At 39.3% G+C, this 24,227-nt stretch overlaps 1 protein-coding gene across 2 annotated transcripts in view; it reads right to left on the reverse strand.

Moving 5' to 3' along the window:
• The window catches only part of KIF1B (kinesin family member 1B), a 125,823-nt gene that overhangs the window by 73,014 nt on the left and 28,582 nt on the right, over window positions 1-24,227 (reverse strand). Inside the window, exons 4-15 of one of the 2 annotated variants that reach the window (XM_029946162.1) lie at window positions 23,755-23,934; window positions 20,020-20,085; window positions 16,203-16,381; window positions 15,518-15,629; window positions 13,236-13,313; window positions 12,487-12,552; window positions 11,754-11,771; window positions 8,453-8,528; window positions 7,653-7,731; window positions 6,411-6,553; window positions 4,907-4,948; window positions 1,978-2,189 (exon numbers count right to left, since the gene is read on the reverse strand). In XM_029946162.1, coding sequence (XP_029802022.1) covers window positions 1,978-2,189; window positions 4,907-4,948; window positions 6,411-6,553; window positions 7,653-7,731; window positions 8,453-8,528; window positions 11,754-11,771; window positions 12,487-12,552; window positions 13,236-13,313; window positions 15,518-15,629; window positions 16,203-16,381; window positions 20,020-20,085; window positions 23,755-23,934 — 1,251 coding nt within the window. The remainder of the gene's footprint in view (window positions 1-1,977; window positions 2,190-4,906; window positions 4,949-6,410; window positions 6,554-7,652; window positions 7,732-8,452; window positions 8,529-11,753; window positions 11,772-12,486; window positions 12,553-13,235; window positions 13,314-15,517; window positions 15,630-16,202; window positions 16,382-20,019; window positions 20,086-23,754; window positions 23,935-24,227) is intronic. The other variant, XM_029946163.1, reaches the window with a different exon arrangement.

The raw sequence follows: 24,227 nt of genomic DNA on the forward strand, positions 1-24,227 counted from the left end.
ATTCCCCAGAAACTATTTGGAAAACACTGGGTGACCTAATCCTTGAAGAGCATGGCTAATGTCTTGACTCCTAACAGCCAATGATATTTTTCAGTTGGTCCCACCTGGCAGTTAAGAAAATTTTTTCTTTGATGCCAAGATGCAAGTTAACGGAAAAGTATGATCTCATTTGCACACCAAGTTAACAGCCATACAGTGAGATTCAAAATCCCCCAAGACAAAGAACATTTCACATTAAATAGTAAGTGGGCGATCTCACGCGTCCCCCTCCCACCACGGAATCCCTGCATCCCCACCACCGGCCTGAATAGAAAGAACCTGGCGCAGAGACTTTGTCACTGATGCCTATTCATGAAAGAAACACATGCAGGAAGCATTCTGCACAGAGTTCACTTACGTTTTTATTAAAATTTCAAAGGCAAATTTAAAATAGCAGAAATTACCCTTCAGGCTGCAGCAATTGATGAAAAAATTTCTCATTCTTCTCCCTTTGCTAGGTATTTCAGACCTTATCCACTTTCTGCTAACATGTTCTGAAGGAAGAGACAAGATCAATACTCTTGTTTCTGAAGCGCCGAAGCGTGGAAGTGAGTAAAATGCCACGGGAAAAGGCAGGCTAAGAAGCAGAAGCCCATTCTTCATATAAAATGTTTTTCCAGGAGCGCCTGGGTGGCTCAGTCAATTAAGTCCAACTCTTGATTTCGCCTCAGGTCATGATCTCCCAGTTTGTGAGACCAAGCCCTGCATTAGGCTCTGTGCTGACAGCACGAAGCCTACTTGGAATTCTCCCTCTCCCTCTCTCTCTCTCTCTCAGTAACATTAAAAAAATTAAATCTTTTTCAGCCTCACCTGAAAACCAAAATGAAAACATCTGCCATCTTCAACTATCAAGCTGCTTCCCCTTTTAGTGGTAAAAAGGCTCAGCAAACCATCATTAATTTGTCAAGTGTGTTACTGTCCCCAACAGTCCTTGAACAAGCAGCAGTTGTGGAAAGTACCGAGTGCAAACAAAGAGCCTGTTGGCTGCAAATATACTGCAACTTCCCAGTTCTTGAAAAACTTTCTCTGCCCTCCGTGTCCCCGCCCCCCGCCCCCGCCCCCACACTTGGGAATACAAAGGCCCAAAGGTGTGGATCAAATGATCACCTTGGAGGTAACGGGCAAGGAAAGAAAAAGCATCTGTGATAGTGTCGCAGTGATTTGATGGATGGCACCGTCTGTTCTCACTGCGGTCACTGAGGGCAGGAAGGACTCGGGAGCTAGGAGTCAGCAGGCACTGCTACTGTTCACATTCATATTCATGGAGAGAGACAAGAAAGTACCCAGCAGAGCCAACCTCAGCCTGGGGAAGCGAAGCTGGATGCCACAGCAGGTGGACCAGCACGCGCACAACTCAAGGGCACAGCACGACGGTGAGGCCCGTGACCCCACGTGCACCAGCACAGAAGGTGGCAGCCCTTCCATAGCCTATGTGAACAGGGTCCAAGACTTTCTATGAACTTCTATAAGTTATTTCACATGTTCTGAATAAACCTGGTACAGCTACTCACATGTTCAAACTTTCATTTGTGTATTTTACTAACACACACACACGGCTCTATACAGAATTCTATCTGCAAATGACACCAGGTGCTTCTAACAAATTAGTTTCCCACTAAATTTCTAAGTAAGCAATTTCCCTGTGACTTCTAAACTACGTCAGAATTAAAGGACATACCTACTTATCAGTTACTTGCATGGCCAGCCTATGATCTCCCCATGCATTTCTCTAATCTCTGCCTGGCCATGTCAGACTCCAGCATTCTGGTGAAAAGCAATTCATTATCTTATAAAGCAGCAAATTCCATTTTCAGGACACTTCTAGGAGTTAGGAAGTTCTTCCACATCCGAAACAAAAATTTCAGTGGTTTTTAAGTCCTAACTCTGCCTTATGGAATTACATAGAACACCTTTCATTCAGTCTGAATTATTACTTACCTTTAGGCGTTCAATGGCTTCTTCGCCTCCAGGTGTAGACATGATCCTCTCCTGAATACTGGTCACAGATGTTAAGCCCACCTGACTATTGAGTGAGCAGGAAGATGGAGATGAAGTAAGAGACCCCATGGATGCTGTGGAAAAATTGCCAGGGCGTTGATTCTCTGAAGCTAGCAAGTACCTATGCTTATTGTTCTGAAAATCTTTCAGATCTGGGAGACAGAAAAGAAGGGAAGGCAGAAAAAGTGGAGAGGAGGGAAAGGAGCAGAGGAAGAAAAAAGACAGGAAGGAACACCAGCGTAAGAAAGGAGAGCATTAAAGCGCCAAAACAGGCACGTCATAATACAAAAACAAGTTATAATTGTTCTAGATGGCAGTTCTAAAACATGTCTGTCTTTAATACTGGTATCACTGAGGTGAAGAACCACTTCTAAATTTTGAAACTAAAAAAACTCCAGTGTGGGTTAATGCTGTATTTGGTAGAGGGTAACCAGCGCCTCAAAGGATAATGCTCAGGCACTCTCTGTAAATAAAATATGCTACATTTCTCCTATTGCTTTTATGGCTCTGAATATACAACATTTTAAATTTACACTACTCTTAAATCTCAGCAGTTGGAAAAAAGATAGCCATTAATTTATCAATAATATTAACCAGGCCCAGTATTTTATGGCATTTAGCAAAAAAAATCCCAAGAAGATGCTATAGTTAAAACAAAATTCTGAGCATTCAGGAGTATCCTTTGCACAGCAGCATTTCAACATGCTAAAAAGGACCTTTATAATATGCTTTTTAAAAGGAGAGGTAACTAGAAATCACAAGAATTTTGTGTAAATTCTGATTAAGAAATCAGGGCCAACTCCCTAAACAGGGAAGAACAATTAGCAAATTAATGAAGTTGGTTTGCTCTGTGTTCATCAATGAGATCAAGCAAAATCAAGGCTGATTATTTGCTAATTACTGCAAAGTATGGCTCTTACTTTGCCTAACAGTACTCCCAGGAGTCCCTGGAGTTCCTAGGATGAAATGCAAGTTTTAGGGACATACTTTCACTTACTAAAAAGTCTTTACCAGAACTCCAAGTTTTATTTTTAAAGTTAGTTTTGATCAAAAGAGCCACAAACAACAAAATACATTTGCTCTATGTACTTTCCCTCATTTGTCATCCTTGTCACAGACACCGGAGGAAAACCATCAGTACTGATGGATTTCTATTCTAAAATTAGTTCATTTTTAAATTTGAGAAAGGCAACATTGCTTAAAATTTATATGAAAACTAAGTTAAGTTTTCTATAAGTGACATGAGTCAGAGCAAAGAGTCAGAACACAGTATTATTCGTTCTCACTGGGTCTACTCATCTCTATTTAATCAAAGCCAGTTCTTGAAACCCCTTAAAACCAGTGGGTGCTTCCAGACAGTTTGAAAACCACCATCTGCAAGTAGAGATCATAGGAAAGCAAGCAAGTTTTAAAAGGGGGATACGAACTGGAGCAAAAAATCAGCCATCAGGTAATGGCAGCAAGGTAGGAAAGAACAGGATGAATGGAGTTTTAGAAGGTCCAGTGGACACATGCAAGCCCTAAAAGGAATTAAGGGTAGTAGATCGAAATGGAAATTCATAAGTAGTCAGGGCTGCTTTCCTGCAGGGGTACAAAATTAAAACTGAGTCATGCAGAGCGTTCTGGGAGATGCCACGGCTGCTCAGACAAGAGTGAGGCAACAAGCTGACGGCAGCACTGCCTGGGCACGAAAGCAGGAACAAGACGGCATCTTTCTCATATCAGTATCAGTCAGCTTTGGAAATCTCAGACAGAGCTGTTCCAGTCCAAGAGCCACTCTGTATTGGAGCGTTACTGTGTCTTCAAGGCCTAGGCTCATCGCAGTGGCCAGGGCTACATTTCCTTTCTCCTGTGTATTTCCTCCCTGTCAAGCCCTATTACATGCCTCATTAAATGAACAAGCAAATTAAAATCTAAACTTAACCAAGAAGTCAAGATTCTTCATTTCCTCTAAGATAAAGATCCCCTCATGAAAAGCGTTAAGAAAGCATGTCCTCGCCAACTTCATGATACACTTGGAGAGGACAATGCGAGGTGTGATCCTTCATAAAATATCCTCATTTCCAGTGCACATTTTAAATTTAATTTGTAATTCCAGAAAAGGAAAACAAAACGTGGTTTTCCTAACCACCATGTAAGCTGAGGCCCAGACATGGAGGAAACTAACTTAGCATAAGCACAGGTGAGTGCTAACCCAACATTCACAGAGCTACTCAGTCATGGATAGTCTGGTCAACCGCAAGTTATTGTTTTTAATTATTTGTACACTACAGCTCAGAGTTACATAACTAATTTAAAAATTTTTTCTATCAAATAATCAGACCCTGAAGGAGCTCAAGAGGTCAAAAAGGTGTAGTAATGATTAAAAGGTGGGGCTGAGTTACACTATCCATTCTAACCACACACAAACCATGAGATCTCAGTAGCAGTGTCTCATGGGTAAAAATGGGCTTAACAGAACTTTTTTCAGAATCAGAAACAGGATTAAATGAGATAATACCGTCAAGGTCCCAAGAATGGGGCCCACCACTTCATAAACACTCAGGATATGTGAGTGTCTGTCGTAGCTATCCTCGTCCTCTGACTCTGGATTCAGTTTAATCACAGAAGTGGAAAAACTGAAGAGCAGAAGTAGGAAGAGATTCTCAAGCTTATCAACTGTTTAATCCACAAACTGAAATTCAGCAGTGTGTTTGCTAAATGGAGAAGGGTTAAACCAGGATCAGGATCATTTCTGAACCTACAATATGCTCTGTCTGGGATTCCCCTGTAAGGATTGCTGGCATGCAAAGCTCATTTTAAGGCTGATCCAGCAGAGGCAGAGTAGCAAATCAGAGCACTGGAAATAATCAATACATGAAATACACACATTTGCCTCCACTTCCAGAGTAATCATCAATCAATGGATCAACTGAAGGTAAGCAGGAGGGAAAATACAAGAAGGGTCAAAGTTCAGGTTCAGCAGTGACACAGAGAGGGAACAGAGCAGTATTTGGCATTTGGGAAGGTGAGAAAATTAACATTTGGAATATATGATCATTTTGCACACTGTATTCACTTAAATTCAGGTGCTAATCAGTAAGAACTAAACTCAAAGAGCCTTTTAACATCTTATTAGAATTCCAAACAATAGAATATTAGAATATTATTTACTTAAAAAATAAAAATATGCTTTATCAAATAAACCCATATAACATTCTACCTGAATCATCCTGTTAACTCAACTTCTGATTAGATATCAGGCAGGCTGAGGTTAAAAACATATTTTTTTTAAAGTTTATTTTGGGGGAAGAGAGAGAGCAGGTGCGCACTTGCGAGTGGGGAGGGGCAGAGAGAGGAGAGGATCCCAAGCAGGGTCCACGCTGTCAGTGTGGAGTCCAACGTGCGGCCTGATCTCAAGAGACGGCGAGATCATTACCTGAGCCTAAATCGAGGCAGACACTTTACCAAGTCACCCAGGTGCCCCAAAAAAGACTCATTTTAAGATAATACTATGAACTAATATTCTCTGGAAGTCTCATTCTTAAACTTGATAGGAAATGAATATTTTCCCCTTTGTGTGTTCATAGGGAGCGAGGTGGGGAGTGTTCCTCAATCATTTTGCAGGAGGGCAAAGATACCACTCAAGGGTAAATCTTATCTGAACGGGGACTGAAATAGCGTGTTTGTTACACATATATTATTGCTAATACATTAATCCAGAGAAGCGTGTAATACAAAAACAGAAATTTCAAGTAACATTTTTATGAAGTGACTAATTTCTCAGTAAGATAGCTCAACATTCCAAGTAAACTTCACTGCTGATCTAAAATGAAAACCTAATAAAAATACAAGCAATGAGAGGCGCCTGGTGTCTCAGTTGGTTAAGTGTCTGACTTTTGATTTCAGCTCAACTCATGATCTCACTGTTCATAGAGATGGAGCCTGGCACAGGGCTTTGTGCTGACAGCATAGAGCCTGCTTGGGATTCTTTCTCTTTCTCTCTCTGCGCCCCCCCCCCCTGCTTGGGATTCTTTCTCTTTCTCTCTCTGCGCCCCCCGCCCCCATCTCATGCTTGCACACACTGTCTCTCTCTCTCTCTCTCTCTCTCTCTCTCTCTCGTAAGATAAAGTTAAATATATATATTTTAAAAAATTAAGCAGTGACATATTTATATTTAAAAACTAATTTTATGACTTCAACTAGATAGCCTGGTGCATACTACATAAAGAAATTCTGAGATCATTTTCACTAGATTTTTTTAAAACTTAAGAAAAAGCAAAAAGACCCTTTTTCTACCATCTAACTTCATTGAGCTCTTTTAATCTAGGTTTAAATATAAGAACCCTGAGGAGGAAAGGGTTCGAGTTTGCGCTGCTCCTTAATTCACTTACTATCAATAATGTCCCCCAGTCCCTGAGCACGAAGAAGGTCCTTCAGCCGCGTCACCTCCTCCTTTAATTCACGAACCAGTTTGGCATTGGGGTCCTCATTGATAACTGCATTGCATTTAATTTGCTTCGCACGATCTGCATATCTGTATCAAAAAAAGGAACATTCATTTTTGCCAATCCTCAGATACTCTACTTCTCATAAGTAACATATCATTATTTCTATCTCTAAATCAAACAGCTTGAGTATTTACACATTTTATAAGCCTGAATAATAACACATGCATAGGAGGTTTTACAGTATCTTATAAAGATGAAGAAAAAGGCCCAGAATTTAGTGATTTACCCAAAATCATAAAAGAAATAAATACCAGAAAGAGGACTCAAAATGAATTTGTCAGACTATATAGTGTTCTTTCCATTATATTAGAAATATCTTCAATGGAAGAAGAGTAGAAAGTTCCAGATTCAAGTAATAAATAAAAACTATTGCACAGATAGAAGTACAGCTGACCTTTGGACAACACGGGTTAGAACTGTGCAGGTCCACTTATAATTGGCTTTTTTCTGATAAATACAGTCCAGTACTATAAATGTATTTTCTCTTATGGTTTCCTTAATAACATTTTTTCCTATAACTTACTTTATTGTAAGTATACAGCATAAAGTATATATAATATACAAAATACATGTTAATCAATTGTTTATGTTATCGTTGAAGCTTCTGGTCAACAGTAAGCTATCAGTTGAGTTTTGGGGAGTGAAGTTATATGCAGATTTTCGACTGCAGAGGGTTGGCGCCCATAACCACTGAGCTATTCAAGGGTCAACTGTGCTCTATTAGTGAACATTCTGTAATTTTTTAAATATAACACATATTCATAATTGCATTAGTTGTTAAGACTTGAGCATCTCTATAATGACAAACACCACAAGAAGGCGATGCTTCTTTTTACAGGCATGAAAATGATAAGACACTTTCGCTATTATCTAGAAATTATCCAAACATCTCACTTGAGCAATTTTAGTATCTTTCCTATGAAAAAGTTCCTGTCTTTGCCAGTGAAACTGAAAACCATTAACAAGTAAATTCTATTATAGTAAAAGTCTCCCCCATCGCATGTTTTCCCTGGATCATTACTTACACAAAACTTTACCCATATGTCATAAGAAAATCTGTGGCATAACAAAATGATTTATGGAGGCACAGTGTTCTATTTTGCTATTGAGATCAGATTGGAGTACCTCAAAGTGCTCAAAGTTTCATCATAGTTGATATCTGCTGGGCTCAGAGCAGCAACCATTGCAGTCCGAGAATTACCACCTAAGAAGATGAATTATGGTTATCTCAAATCATGCTCATTTTAGAAAGAAGAACTTTACTAAATGTGTCAAATTAGACAGCACAATCTCAGATCCTAAGATTTAATCAAAAGTCAACCAATGTCTCAAATGTTCCTATGCCAGGCACTGTTACACTCTCAGTCTTGGTGTTGCATCTACTGTGAACGGCGTCCCTCCCCCTGCTCCTGCAAAGACCTCAGCCACTCCACCCAAGTGCTCTTAGCAAGTCAAAGTCACAGTGACGTGGACAGTCCAACAGGCTATTCTCAGCCTCTTCCTTCCATCAGCAACATTTAACATAGCTGATCATTCCCTTCTTTCCATCAGGAAGGAGGGAAAAAGGCGAACAGAACAGAGAACAAAGAGCAATGACCTGAAGGTCCAAAAGCATCAGTAAAAAGGTAACATGGGGTTTTCAAAGAAGTCTGAAGAAGGAGCTTAAGTGTGAAGCAAGTGTGGTTAGGAAGACAACCACACCAGAGTTCACGTTCCAAGGTCAACAAGATAAACCCTGATTAAAAGGTGAGCAAATCCAACCAGCTTAATTCAAGAGCAAAATTGAAAAGGAGGAGGGAGGAGTCAGGTTAGTAACATGAATACCTAGAGAGTATTCTCCAAAACAAATATGCAAGACAATTAACCACAAAAGGTCATCGGTAAACAGCTTTAAAAAGATAACCACAAACCAGTGTGCAACATACCTAGATTTTCCCGAAGGAGCCAAGTAAGTACAGAGTCCCTATAGGGAATAAAATCAGTTTTCTTTTTCTTCTTACTCTGTTAAACAGAAAGAAATGGTCTTAAAATTGCTAGGAAGAAAACATTGACACGGAAGGCAAGCCAGTTTAAAGCCCCCAAACACATTCCAGTAGAACCCCATCACTGCTGAAACTTCATACTCATGGCTTCAAGTCTTTATGATACCCAAAGGTCATGCAATGAAGTAAATTTTTCAAAAGAAAATATTTTAAAAATTTACAACATACACAACAGTTGAGAGGAGTATGATGAGCTACCATATATCCGTCATGCACCTTATCAATATCAGGCCAATCATGTTTCTGTTATCCCTCAAACACTTCACGCTTTTTCTTCCTGAACCATTTTGGAATAAACTGCAGACACCATGCCCTTTCATCCCTAAATACTTAAGCAGATAAGGCCATTCTCTCACAGTCGCAGTCCGATGACCAAATTTAGAAATGTAACATCCATACAATTGCATCATCTAATAGTCTATCCTATATCATATCCTTTACAGCTGATAGTGTTTTAAAGCAAATCCAACATTTCACCTGTAAGTATTTCAGATATGTATCTCCAACAGAGGACGGTTTTTAAAAAAGGTAACTATCAAAACCATTATTACACATTAACAAAATTAATAGTAATTCCTCAATATCATTTGATATCTAATCCTCAAACAACGATTTTTTTCCTTTTGCAGAAGGGCAAATATGAATCCTGAGCATTCCAGGTTGGATGTGTAGGAGTAAATCATTTAGTTAATGAATTTACTTGGCCAAACACCAATTCATCAAGTGGACTGTTGCATGTCTAATAACTTTTATAAAGTAATGGACATTTGGTTTCCTTGGGAGGAAATTACGTCCCTCCAAAATGCAACCAACAGAGTTGGGACTCAAAGTGAAAAGGTATAGGACAGTGACGTGATCTGTGGGTCTGGAGATTTACAGAGATTTACTTATACTGCTGTGACCTATCTTGCATCACAGAATATCTTCTCATTATCACAGCAAAAGGCACCAATGCAAAGCCAGTGCTAAAAAGGAGGAAATTGTATCCTTTGAAAGTAAAAATTAATGTAAACACTTGGCAGACAATAGTTACTGCAACATCCTCCTAGCTGATGACTATGTTGTGATAATTTAAGAAGCCACTGAGGGGAAGCCAGTGTTCACTGAAAAACATCTCCCCCTATTCCTGGTATAATCTGAGGTTAAACTAAGAATGATCTAGCTTTTAAAGTTTATTTATTTTGAGTGAGTGACTGAGAGAGAGAGACAGACACATACATACACACACACAGTGTGAGCAGAGGAGGGGCAGAGAGAGAGAGGGAGACAGAATCTGAAGCAGGGTCCAGGCTCTGAGCTGTCAGCAGGGCTCAAACTCATGAATCATATCATAACCTGAGCCGAGGTCGGACACCTAACTGACTGAGCCCCCCCGGGGCTGCCCCAAGGATGATCTAGTCCTTGCAAAAGCATGAGCATTCAGAAAAGGAGTATTAAGTTGAGCAGGAAAGCAAATCGGCCAGGAGCACTTTAATTCCATCTCTCATTACACAGACCTCTAGGGACAATTAGCCCTGTCAGTCATTTGTAGTTTAGTGGGACTGTCAATTACTACAGAATTCTGGAAGCCTGCAACCTCAGTCTATTCTCTCTAGCTCCACCCCACTCCTAACCACTCCGCTTTGCCAAAGGTTGGTTAGTACTGAAAATGCTGCAAGATTTTAAGTACGTCAGTTACAAGGACTCCAAACAGCACTATAAAAATAAGCAGTGTCCCTTTGCCAAAAACTTTCTATTTTCATTTCGGTCAATTAGACTAAATTAAGGAGGAGTAGCTAAATAAAGAAGCATAAAGAGAACTTCCATCTTTTCCATGTGAAAATACCTCAAATTTTAGCCACTTCTTTTCTGTTTGCACTCTTACAAATTAATTTCATCTGCTCCCACAAAGAAGTTCCTCAGTAATTACATGAAAAGGTTTATTTCTATCACTAACCTCGCTAAAAAGAAAAACTATCAAGTGTGGATGATAATAATCCTGTTTGTCTCCCCAGTGGAAATAACAATACATTTTAATTCACCCAAAATTACAGTTGTTACATGAAAAATAAATTTATTTCTGATCTGTTAGTAATGGCATAGATGCCAAGTACTAAACTAGATTTTATAAAACTAATTCTAAAAAATTCATTTGCAAATTAATCGGGGCACAGAGCAATGTGAGAAATAAGCAGATAAATACTTTGTAAACTTTTCCTTTCATTGATACGAATGTTCAAAATGAGCACACATGGACAGGACAAGTTGGAAAAGCCACTAAATTTTAACAGCTCTTATGATTCTGGGACCCAGGTTAGATGAAGAATATCTACACATACATTATACCAAATAAAAGATTTTTAAATTTAAGGCAGCTTTTTCTAACAAGCAGAAACAGAAGAAAAAGCATTACTTTTTACTAAGTAATTTTTGTACAAGTAGAGAATAAATAAACCTATATACTTAAAAAATATGACTATAAAATATTTCCTGGCAGATGCTGCCTGCTATCTCCAATGTCACTCATGTGATTCAGAGCTAATTGTTCAGTGCTCTATTATCTGTACAAAATACAGATTTTGGAGTAATTGTATAGAACTATAAGGAAAAGACTATTGTACTTGGATTAAAAGGATGCCAAAAATATGTTTTTTAGATACAATTACAGTGCTTAACTTGGTCTTACAGCCTTCACTCTACATATAGCCAAAGAGTAGAAAAAAATTTTTCTAACAATTTAAATAATCCATGACTTTTCATGATAGGAAATAAGATTACACAAAGAGGCTTAAGGAAAATAACCTAATTTCAAGAAGTTAGCTATGTTTCAGAATGGTACCTGTAAGAAGTATTTTTATTGCCCTTTCAAGAGGTTTCCAGGTGACTTCTTCAAATAAGTCCTACAGATCACTAGAAAAAACTCATAAAATAACACAATGTAGATACTTCCTCAATTTCTCTCTTGTTCCTTTATTCTGATTTCCTTGTGCAAAGCACATCATGTTCCTAAACTAATTGTGGTGTGAAATCTCATGATTCATGGTCATTATCAACAGCAACTCTAAATTCCAGAGTCAGAAAGCAAGTAACAAAAAGGCTTTTTTCAAGGTTCCATTCCTCCTTATGTCTCCATACATCCTGCTGCGGATTTAAAATCATCACAATTGATTCCACAGCTAGTTCATTTCTACACACCCCACCGTACCTTGCTGGTGCAGTTATCCTACAGAGGAAGCATTTAAAAGAAAGAATGAAAACATAGGATAAGCCTTCAAAAAGAAAGTCATAAAACAGACTTCAAACAGAAATGATAAATTGAGTATGACTTTTCAGAAACAAGCAAGAAAACATTTGATTCTTTTCACAGATTCATATGAGGCACTAGACTAGAGTACAGAGTGACTAAGTGGTACTTCCTTAGCCTTTAACCTCAAAACTGAAGCCCCTTATACAAAACTGTTTCAGATTTGGTGTCCTACTGTTAAAGACTAGGAAAGAATAAAACAACTTTTAAAAATGTATTATTGGCCCCCAGCTCAACAGCATTCACCAAGGCAAATGCTCAAAATACTCCAACTCCAAAAAGTACTACATCCTACTTAGAAAAGATTGTATAGTAAAAGAATATGTAAAAAAAATTCCTTGGTTTTGACGAGAGACCTGAAGTAAGCCCCAAAAAAGTAGTCAAACCCTGTAAAGAACTAGTTTTCGGTCTAGCCTTTGCAGATCTGTATTTACTTTCATTCTTGCTCATGTCTTTTATTCTTAGGAGAAAGTCAAAATGTGTTACACCTAGTATCTTATCTGAAAAGCTCTAAAAGGAGAAAGGCAAGGTTATATAAAAAGGTCCAAAAAGGTCACTTTATACACACATAAAATATCAAGTACATTTGCTGAACAGACAAATTTTCCCATACAATCAAGTATATAATACTTACCACCTCTGCCAAGGCTGAAATGACTTTGCCCAGAGTTGTAAGAGACTTATTAATATTTGCTCCCTCCTAAAATCAATACCAAACATGAAGAATTATGATGCAGAATTTCTACGACTGCCACATCATATAGAATATGTAAGATACAATCAGGCCTCACACTAGCATTGTGTACTTATGACCCCAAGTTCTAAAAGCCTCTTGCAATCCTCTCCACTCCATGCCGCCCGAGGACCACATGCCTAACTCACAAGCTTCTGTACCTGGAAGACGTGCTGCCCCCGAAGCGTACAGACACAGCCTTCTTCCCACAACCCACCGACACGCCATTTCTGCTCTTGCTAACGAAGCATCTCTCTAAGGAGGCCCATGTGTGCTCTCACATTTGGATCTTCTGTGTCCCTGTCCTATTAGTGTCCCTTACATCTAGCCTGTTCCTCAAAACACACTCCAGCTCTCACCTCAACCGTCAAGTCCTCCTCAACTATTACATTATGTAACTTATCGTCCATTGGATTATAGATCAGACATCGGCAACAGTTTTCTGTAGAGGTTTTGCGGGCTATGCGGTCCCTTTCACAACTTTTCAACCTTACCACTGCAGACAACACATCAACAAAGAGACACAGCTGTGCCCCAGTAAAACCTTATTTACAAAAACAGTGGGCCAAATTTGACTTACTAGCCATAGTTTGCTGGCCTATGTTACAGAACATTTACTGACTAAGCCGACTGTTTGGTAAAATAAATACCTTTAATCGAGTCCCTTTGGCACCAGTGGAATCAGCTCGTTCACTTCCTGCTAGATCCACCAAGCTGATTTTACTGACCTGGTAAAGAACAAGACATTGGGGCAATTCAGAAAAAGGCAAGGTAGAACTAGAAAACATTGAGGCAGGATATTAAAAATTAGGCATGAAGACTACAATATTAGTTAGGGCTCTTACAAATGGCCTAAGAAGACACAGAGCATGCACAAAAGTTCACAGCAACTATCTTGGTTCAAAAAAAGTAATTTTAGGATACACATGACATATTTTACAATGGCATGTCATAAAAATATATAAAACTCATTAACCCATTAAATGGCATATTAAATATGAAGCCTCCAGCAACTAGAACTCTCACACACTGCTGGTGGGAATGCAAAATGATATAATCACTTTGGAAGACAGTTTAGCAGAGTTATACACCTACAAAGCTAAACATACACCTACCATAAGACTCAACCATTCTATGCCTAGGTATTTACCAAGAGAAACAAAAGCAAGTATCTATACAAAGACTTGTACAAAAATGTTCATGGCCTCTTCATTTCAACATCAAAAACTGGAAACAATTTAAATGCCCATCAACAGAGGAGTTAATGCACAAACTGTGATAGATCTATATAACAGAATACTATTCAGCAATGAAAATGAATGAATTTCAAAATTATGCTGAGTGAAAGAAGGCAAGAAAATAGTACATACTATAAAATTCCAGTTATTTAAAATTTCAGAAAATGTAAATTAATCTGCAGTGACAAAAAGCAGATCACACCTGCCTCAGTATCAGGTGTGGTTAGAGTATAAAGTGGCGTGAGGCAACTTTCCAGGGTAACAGAAGTGGTAACAGACTTTGAGAGTGGGTGTTACAAGTGCATACACAATGATCCAATTTTATACTTGAAACAGGTGTGGTTTACTGTACTTCACCAATACCTCAAGCAAGTGGTTAAAAAAAAAAAAAAACTTTAGGAAGGTTAGACAAAATTATCCAAAATGGATGATCAAAGAAGCTATGGTTATGGGATTAACATAATTATTTTTGTAAGTGTGACATCATAGAAAAACTGCTTTCACACTGCATGTATTAAACAGCAGTAACACTGTAACTAGCTAAGCAGTGTCAAGTTATTTGATCACCTATATGGAGACTCCATTTTCAAAAATAATTTTCAGCTAAAAACAGATAAGCCACCAAGTAAAAAGTGACTCTAATTTTTAGTGATACCAGTATCATAAAGTACTCGGTTAGTAAGGCAAAGGATCTTTTTCACTGCCAGGATAATAAATCTAACTTCAGGGGACACCTGGGTAGCTCAGTCGGTTGAGCATCCAACTTCAGCTCAGGTCATGATCTCACGGTTCGTGGGTTGGAGCCTCGCGTCAGGCTCTGTGCTGACAGCTCAGAGCCTGGAGCCTGCTTTGGATGCTGTACCTCCCTCTCTTAAAAAATTTTTTTAAATCTAACTTCAGGTTTAAAAACCCAGCCGCATGCTACTTAGGTATGTAGGCAGAAAAGAATTTCATATAAATCTATTGCTAACAATAATAACAATAAAATTCACGTTTATTGAGTGAATAAACCAGGCTCAGAGCCAGGCTCCATTACGTGCACTAACCTGTATTAATATGTAATCATCTTAACAAACCTGAGTTTGGGGAAACTAAGGAACAAAGAGGGTCAGTAACTTGCTCAAGGTAACCATGCTGAGCAGTGGCAGAAGCGGGATCTAAAGCAAGCAGTTTAACTCCAGAGTTTACTCTATTGAACTGTGCAGAAAATGAGACATTAACAAGCAAGGTATTTGAAAAACCTCAGGACTTTTGTGCAGTTATTTATTTTCCAAGGAAAAACACACCTTGTCTTAACTGTTTGCTTAAATATTTAATCCCACACCACATTATCAGAGCTCAAAAAAAAATACACGTAACAAACAACCTAATAAAATAATAAAGAGGTTCTGGTCAAGGGAAAAGGGAAGGATTTTCTCCGCGCAGTACTACTGAACTCTCCTGCACAGAGTAGCTTTTGAGACCCAAAGTCTTGAACTGTTTTTTCTTAACCCTATTTTCTATCTTGTGATTTCACTCAAAACCCATGCTCAAAACTGGTTTAGAGTGGGAATAAAGATGACAAGTAGAAGATCTGAAATATTCTCCACTGAGTAAAAGGGCAACTCTCTGCCCTCCATAAAACGCAAGGGCACTTTGGAATCTGAAAATTCCCGTTCTCCGTAACTCAAGCCGAGACACTGAAGGTGTCCTACCTTCTCAGTGGAAAGGTTGGTCTCAGTATCGTGTTTCTTCTGGGTGAAAACAATGGTGAACACAGCATGGGAACGGCTACTTGTTTCATTCATGTTGGTAGCTGCCACTGTCCTAAATAAACATAAAGGTGACATATGACAGTGGAATTCTTAGATGAAAGTTAAAATGGACAGCAGGCTCCACATCAAAAGCACAACCACCACAAGCAACAGCTTTAAACTTATTCACAGATCGTGAGATTGTCACTTACCTGAGCTGTTCTCAATACACCTTATTTGTGAGCCCAGAAGTCACCCACAACTCCAAGCCACCCCATCAGAATCATTTCTCATACTTCAGTTGTCCCTTTAGAAACCACCAAGGCATTTAGTTTTCATTCTTTATTCCACAATCAACTACTACCATAGGCATGTGATACCTAACATTTTACCATGACTTGATCAAAATCAAGATACTACAACTTAACCAAAGTTCCGATGCATTCCACCACTGTCTGTTATGGTAAGAAGAAAGATGCTGAATATGCTAAAGCCCTCACCTCTTTTTCCAGCACAACCAAAGGGTCAGAGGATCCACAATTAAAGCAGCTTTCATAGCTGTAAGTGTGGTCTCAAACTCTTCACTGGGAGCAAAGGACCCAAAAATGTGCCGAAGCCTTCAGTCTTTAGTCTATTTCCACCATACCTGGCTTTGTTCCCAGCATCCATGAGGTCAGCAATGTCTGTGTAGGAAGTGACTGCCAGCTTGGACAGATCCTCCACATATGGGCCAAGAAGTGGGTGTTCACGCACACGCAAATGACCCTTGTTTTTTGGATTCAGCAGGTCTCGTACTCTTTCACAGTAAATTTCCATGTAGCTCACCTAGGAAGAGATTATTAAATTGAGCTGGAGGACTCAACAAAAGAAATTCTATACATTAAAACAATGTTTTACAGAAGGGCCTTGGTGTCTCCGTCAGCTGAGTGTCTGCTTTTGGTTTCGGCTCAGGTCATGATCTCACGGTTCATGGGTTCATGTCCTGCTTCAGGCTCTGTGCTGGCGGCGTGGAGCCTGCTTTGGATTCTCTTTCTCCCTCTCTCTCTGCCTCTCCCCTGCTCTCCCTCTCTCTCAAAATAAATAAACTTAAAAATTTTTTAACTGTTGTATAATGTTTATTCAAAGGTCTACAATTAGGGGCGCCTGGCTGGCTTAGTAGAGTGCATGACTCTTGATCTTGGGGTCATGAGTTCAAGCCCCACGTTGGGGGTGAGATTGCTTAAAAAAAGGGGGGGGTCGTACAAAACAAGTCATAGGTCCAGTCCCTTTGATTCTACTAATGGTATGCACAGACATCACTGACTGAGAACCAGCTTCCTACAGTCTCAGGGAAGAAAAGGAGGTAAATAGACTATCTTGGCAGTCAGTAGCTGCTACTTGTCTAAGGCAGTAAAAAGTAACATTTTTAGGAGCAAATTACCAGTTACTAGAATACATTTTTAAAATGTATGCTATTGTCAATAATTGAGTATTACAGGGAGGTTATTCTAAAAGCTTGGAAATAAAAACTCAATTAGTGTTAAGACCAAGAAACAATACTCCAGAGCAGGGAAGACAAAGAGAAAGCAGCAACCCTACTATTGTTAGGATCGACCACATGGTGATTGATTACAGACAAGCAATCCACCGACCACAAGGAGTGAGGATGAGTCAGCATGGAGCCTGGCTGCGTGGCAGGACCCACCCAAGACGCGTGAGGGAAGTGGAAGCGTCAGCTGACACACTGCTGGAACTCTTGTTCCTCCAGCAGGACCATTCCTGCCGTGCAGGTGGACGTATCAGACTAGCCTTTCTCCACCTGGGGCAACTAAGCCTAGGAGTCGTCTAGTCAACTCTTCCCTCTCGAATTCCATACTCACTAAAGAACCAAAAGGGTTCCAACAGAAGTGTGTCCGCAGGAAATAATATACCGGTCTTGCTGATGTGGGTGTCCTGGTCTAGCTACGAGATTCTCCTCACAAGAAAGTAACAAACAAAAATGGTGGCTTGACAACATAAGCCAAATGAGCATCATTCCAGAGTCTGGCTTTAAAGGCTACTTCTGTTCCTGATCGATATAAAAGATCAGACTTCCAAGCAAATAATGCAGGCTCTGGACTGGGCTAGACTCACCGAGGTAAGCTTCATTATGATCTTCCCTAGGAATGAGAGGCTTGTGTAGCACTGAGCTACTCAAGCATACAATAAAACTTCAACATTTTTCAACTTTAAGTATTCTATAGAGTACCTGAGTACCTGAAATAGAAGCTTATCTCCATTTCTATTGCTTTTTTCTTTCATTATGCCTCAGATCTGACTGCATATTTACACTGTATTTTAAATTCAGTTTTTTAAATATTGAGAACCCTTGAAGTAATTGATCCCCTCTGAGAGTAAAACAAGAGGACAACAAATATTCTTTCTTAACAGCAGCTCATCCTAGACAGCGAAATGGTACATTAATCACTCTTGTGTACTTAAACTTGACCACACCCTCCGGAATCCCAGGTAGGTATTGCATCTTCTTGGAAAACGTGTCTTTTTTCACACAGGTATGGGACTAAGAGGCCCCAAGTAACCTAGTGAAGGCTGCCATGCCCCACTACTCACTCTCCAACATGCAAATCCTTCTAAACTCATCACTATTTCTTCTCCTTTGAGCCAACCATTACAGACCCCACTTGGCAAGTTCAATTCACTGAGCATCATTATCTTCCAGGCACTTTCTAAAGCACTTGGCACATAACAGTAAATGAAACAGACAAAAATCCCTGGCCCAGGAGCTTATGACCCTAAATGAAAATAAACAGACAGGCAGATTAATAGAATTATAAGTAGGTTAGAACATGATGAAGAGCGTAAGGGAAAAAACCCAGGCAAGAGAGCAGGAGCGCTGGGGTGGAGTGCAAGCGGCACTGCTCAACGAGGTAGTCACAGCAAAGCTTTGCCGAGAGGATAAGATTTTAGAAAATGATTTGAAGGAGTTACAACCCTTAGCCAAAAACAAATCCAAGAGAAGAAAATTTCAGGCAAAAAAAAAAAAAAGTAAAAAGCCCTAAGGTAGGAAAGTTCCTGTGTATTCCAGAAACAGGAAAAAAAAAAAAAACCCAATGCGGCCAGAGCAGAGCAAATACAGGACAGAAAGGAGAAGGGGCAGAGGTCCACAAACACAAGGCCCCACAGCGTCAGCTAGGGATCTACACTGCACTCCGAGGAGGCCTGTGAGCTCCAATACGAAAGCAAACGGCCTCTTCTCTTATCTGTCTATAAGCTCGAAATGGCCTGTCACATTCTGTCACCCCCTCTATCCTTTGAATTCATGTAACATATGTGATTATTTTAGTGAGAAGAAAAATCTACTGATTTTCTTTTGTCATACATTTAGTGCTCAAAAATAACAGTTACAGGATGAAACAAGCTACTTAGAAAATTCATTTTTACAAAATATTTTTTAGAGCAGCATATTTCCCTTTTGGCATATGATAGTCACAAAGCAGAATTCTTTAAAATTTATAAATTAATGCCACACTGGACAGGTAAAGAAAAAAAACCCAAACCAGCTAAGTGGGTCAACTAGGAATTGTGTTAAGTCCTATAGAAAATCACAACATGCACACAAAAAAAGTAGTTTGCTTAAAAAAAGCTTCATGTCTCCAAACAAAAGGCCCATGTTAATGGAAGACTTTTAATAATTTCAGTTTCTGTGAAACTGAGTACCAAAAAGGGGGTAAGTGAAACAAGAGCTTCATAAAGCACATATAAATAAACGAGTGGAAATGTTCAGCCAAGAAATTAAAGTACAGAATTCAATTCTATAGACCTGTTCCTCAAAGAGCTGGAGTATTCACTGGATGGAGAGTAATATTCTAAGTTTATAACACATTATGAAGAAGGGAGGGGAGAAGAGATCTGATTATAAATATTTTAAAAACCAATGTGGTCAAAAATCATTATTGATACTATTAAAGGGGGAATGAATTCACACAAATGATTATCAAGATAAACCCTGCAATCCCCAAATGTAAACAGTCATATGCATAATTTACCAGATGTTCAACGATACTAATAACCAAAGAAATGCTACTTTAAGCAAGAAATTGTGCCCTTATCAAATTGGCAGAGTAAAAAATGAAAACGGTAAATGTCTGCAAGGACCCAATGGGTGCTTGTACCCTCCTGATGGGACTGGAAATTAGTACAGTATTTCCTTCTAAAAAGTCGGTTGGCAATTCAAATGTACTGTCTGACAAGTGGATACATAAAGGAAACAGTTAAAAATAAAGCTTATGAACAAGCTTCGACTTACGAACAAGGATTCAATTGTAACACTATTTGGTATGACCAAAACTTAGAGCCTAGGAGCACAAAACCCTAGGGGAATGGTTACGTGATCTAGCACAGCCAAAATGGGGGGCCTTCGCAAAGTAACACCGGGAGGGAAGGGGGTCCAGAAGCCTCTGGCTTTACTCCACAGCTGTACTCACCTCTACAGAGTAAGACATTTCTTCATTACAGTTGTCGTTGATTTTCTCAAATAGTTCTTCACACAACTAGAGAACCAGGAGAGGCGGGAATAGCATAAATGAGAGGAGTAGAAAGTTATTCATGAGTGCTGAACGAATTAGCGAGGTCTTTTTTCTCTTTCTCAAAATATTAACAGCAACAACATCAAAAGTGAATGATTTGAATGAAATAAAAGAGAACAGAATATATTCTCATCTCTAGTCTCCCTCAATGACAGCATCTCAAAAACGCTTCCTTAGAAAGAAAGCCACACTTAGGGAAGAGGAGGAGCTCTCCAATGTTAGGCCCCTGGCGCGTTTAGTTCATGCGAATTCAATTCTTCACACTAACCTAGAATAACTGTGACTCTACTATTCGTATTATTACACAGCAAGCTACAATTAAACTACATTTTGCACATTTTATTTATCATGATACATACATTTTATTACACATTGTCAGTTACCATATACATTATAAATTAGTACATACATACATATAAAAAGAGAATACATGCTATTTAGAGGGAGTAAATGAAGGTATTTAAAAACAACTGAGTTTCTAGGGGTGCCTGGCTGGCTCAGTCGGTGGAATGTGTGACTCTTAATCTCAGGGTTATAAATCTGAGCTCCATGCTGAGTGCAGAGCACTTAAAATAAAATCTTAAAGAAAAAAGAATAATTTTAGCTATATAAAAATCTCCCCTTTACCTGTGTCTTAAGATTCCAAACTCTTTACGAGAAGCTACTGCACCATATGGAGGAAAACATTAATTTTTCTAGATCAGGAAAATTGTAACATTTCACTCTCCCCGTTCTTTGAATTTACTCAAAATACATGATATTTTAATAGGACTACAGAATAAAAATCTACTGAATTTTCATTTGCTATACAGTTTTTAAATTCTTATTTTTGAGAGAGAAAGGGCACACACATGGGGGAGTGAGGGTGGGATAATGGGGGAGCAAGGGAGGGAGAGAGGGACAGGGAGAGGGAGAGGGAGAGAGAGAGGGAGAGGGAGAGGGAGAGAGAGGGAGAGAGAGAGAGGGAGAGAGAGGGAGAGAGAGAGAGAATCTTAAGCAGGTTCCACAATCAGCAAAAAGCCCCATGCAGGGCTCAATCTCACAACCCTGAGATCGTGACCTGAGATGAAATTGAGAGTCAGAGGCTCAACCAACCAAGTCACCCAGGTGCCCCATTTGCTATACATTTAATGTTAAGGCAATCAATACACATTTGGAAAATGAACTGTATGTTTGTGATTCTCCAGAAGTCTAAATACAACTTAAAATTTATTGTTGTGGGGACCCTGTGTCGCTCAGTTGGTTAAGTGTCTGACTACGGCTCAGATCATGATCTCATGGTATGTGAGTTCGAGACCCAAATTGGGCTCTGCACCATCAGCCTGGAGACTACTTCGGATCCTCTGTCTCCCTGTCTCCCTGCCCCTCCCCCACGCACGCACATGCTCGTGCACGCTCTCTCTCTCTCAAAAATAAATAAACATTTAAAAAATGTTTTTAAAGAGTTACATTCAGTATAGGGGCGCCTGGGTGGCCCTGTCAGTTAAGCACGGGGCTCTTGCTTTCAGCTCAGGTCACGATCTCATGGCTGTAAGACTGAGCCCCACATCCAGCTCTGCACTAAGCGTGAAGCCTGCCTGGGATTCTCTGCCCCTCCCCCAAAAGTGTGCACACGTGTGCAAGCACACTGTCAAAAATGAGTATTATAAAAATAAATTAAAAATAAAATTTATTATAAATGGCAGTTTCTCAATGATAATCCTATCTTTAAAAATTAATGATTTTGCATTAAAATAAAATATTCCAAAATTCTGCCAGAAAAAGGATATATATATATATAACTATACAAAAATTCCAACAGCAAACAAATTCAGGTTAAAGGGAAGGAGAAACTAAGCGTGAAGATGGGATCAACAGGACTGTGAGTGTAACTTGCTACAATCTACAAAAAGCTATCTTACTGCGGAAGAGCAATCCCACTGTAGAAAACACAAAGCCTCCAGAACCACCTTGCCTGAGTTTAGATTTGGGCTCTGCCACTTCCCGGGGCAAGTGACATGACCTCCCTTGCTTCAGTTTTCTCGTCTTTAAAATGAGGACAATAAAATAAAATGAGGCCGCCTGGGTGGCTCAGTTGGTTAAGCATCTGACTTCAGCTCAGGTAATGATCTCAGTTTGTGAGTTCGAGCCCAGCATCAGTGTGTTCTAGCCCCGCTTCAGGTGAGCTTGAGCCCCACAATCGGTGAACATTGAGCCTCACCTCTCATTCTCCCTCTCTCTCTCCCTCTCATGGGATTCTCTCTCTCAGCCTCTTTCTCACTTGTATCCCTCCTCTCTCAGAAAGAAAGGAAGGAAGGAAGGAAGGAAGGAAGGAAGGAAGGAAGGAAGGAAATTAAAAGAAAAGAAGAAAGAAAGGAAAGGAAAGAAAAAAGAAAGAAACAACATCTACCTCCTGGGGTTAAATGGGAAGGATCAGATGAGCTAATGTTTGTAAAACACGTGGACCAGCGCTTGGCACATGGTGAGTGCTACCTAATGTCTTCTCTAATTAGTACTGTACTCGCTATTCCTGTATATAAAGAAGGACAATTCCCAAGTATGTCTTAATTCTGACATACATTTTTCACAGAAAAAATATGCTAGTATGTTCAATTTTTTTTTCTGAAAAATTCTTAATGTTTACTGATAGTTAAGCATTTCAATTATACAGTTGAATTTAAAATAACAATCCAGGGGTGCCTGGGTGGCTCAGTTGGTTAAGCGGCCGGCTTTAGCTCAGGTCATGATCTCACAGTTCATGGGTTTGAGCCCCACGTCACCCTCTGTGCTGACAGCTAGCTCAGAGCCTGGAGACTACTTCAGATTCTGTGTCCTTCTCTCTCTGACCCTCCCCTGCTTGCACTGTTTCTCTCTCTCAAAAATAAATAAAAAGACATTAAAAATAATAAAATAACAATCCAAAAATCCATTAGAAAAAAGTAGCTTTGCTCTCTTATATTTTATTCTCAGAATATAGAGATGAGTCACACTAGGCCTGTATTTTAAAAAGCACTTTAAAGTTAATTCCAAATATCACCAATAAAAGCAAACCAACCATATTTTTCTTATTACCAAAAAGAAGTTCCTTCTAAATACCTAAAACTCTACTCCATTCCAAACAATACAAGGCCAAAGACACTGTTCTTAAGAATTCTCAGACTATTCTAGCTTAATGTGATAGTATTAAATTAATAAGATAAGGAAAATATCTCTGAGAAGGCAATCAAAAAACAAAAATAATCTCATGCTCACAAGGCGATCTATATATGGAACTTGCAGGGGAAAGCACCAGACCAGCAACGACACTGACTAGGTGTCTCCAGGAATCAGAACAGAGCCTGGTACAAACTACCAGGCTTTTTAAGAAGCTGGGAACACTGGTCAGAAGATAAAAGAACCAGCCATGGGGATACATTAAAACCTTTACAGAACGTCAACTTCCCCACCTTTAAAGACAGACATGTATATACATCAGTCTTTTTCCACCAAACTGTTAGCTCCTTTGAGAAAGGGACCAGTGATTGAATTATTTTTGTGCCTCTCATACCACAGTCCCTGAATAAGTGTTTGCTAAATAAAAATAACTGTTACAGCAACTGAAGACTCAGACCAATAATAAACAGAGGCCTTTTGTCATTTTTTGGGTTTTTTTACCTGTGGAATGATGCCAGCCTGGCTTTCTTCTTGTTTGCCCATCATTGTATACGATTTCCCAGCACCAGTCTGCCCGTAGGCAAAAATACAGACATTATAGCCCTCAAAGGCATGTAACAGCATTTCCTTCCCAATGTCATTGTACACACGGTTTTGAGATGCAAAACAGGGATCTTCAGGCTGTAAAGATTCAAAGGAGAAATCAATGGCATTTCATTCGTATACTTTCCTATGCTTATTTGATTACTTCTATAATAAATAAAAGTGTCTGGAATCTCAACAGTCACCTAAAATATAATATTTTTTAGTCCCTCCTACACAGTTTATTTTTCTCTTATTAAACACATACACACATATGAAATTATCTCACTTGATTACATTTCACTTTCTATAACCTTAAAAGTATCACTCTTCCATTCATAGAAGCTGCAAGAAAGTTTTCCTAAATGGAAAATGGAACTAAAAGATCAAAG

This window comes from Suricata suricatta, chromosome 8 (assembly GCF_006229205.1).
Source record: "Suricata suricatta isolate VVHF042 chromosome 8, meerkat_22Aug2017_6uvM2_HiC, whole genome shotgun sequence".
NCBI lineage: Eukaryota > Metazoa > Chordata > Mammalia > Carnivora > Herpestidae > Suricata > Suricata suricatta.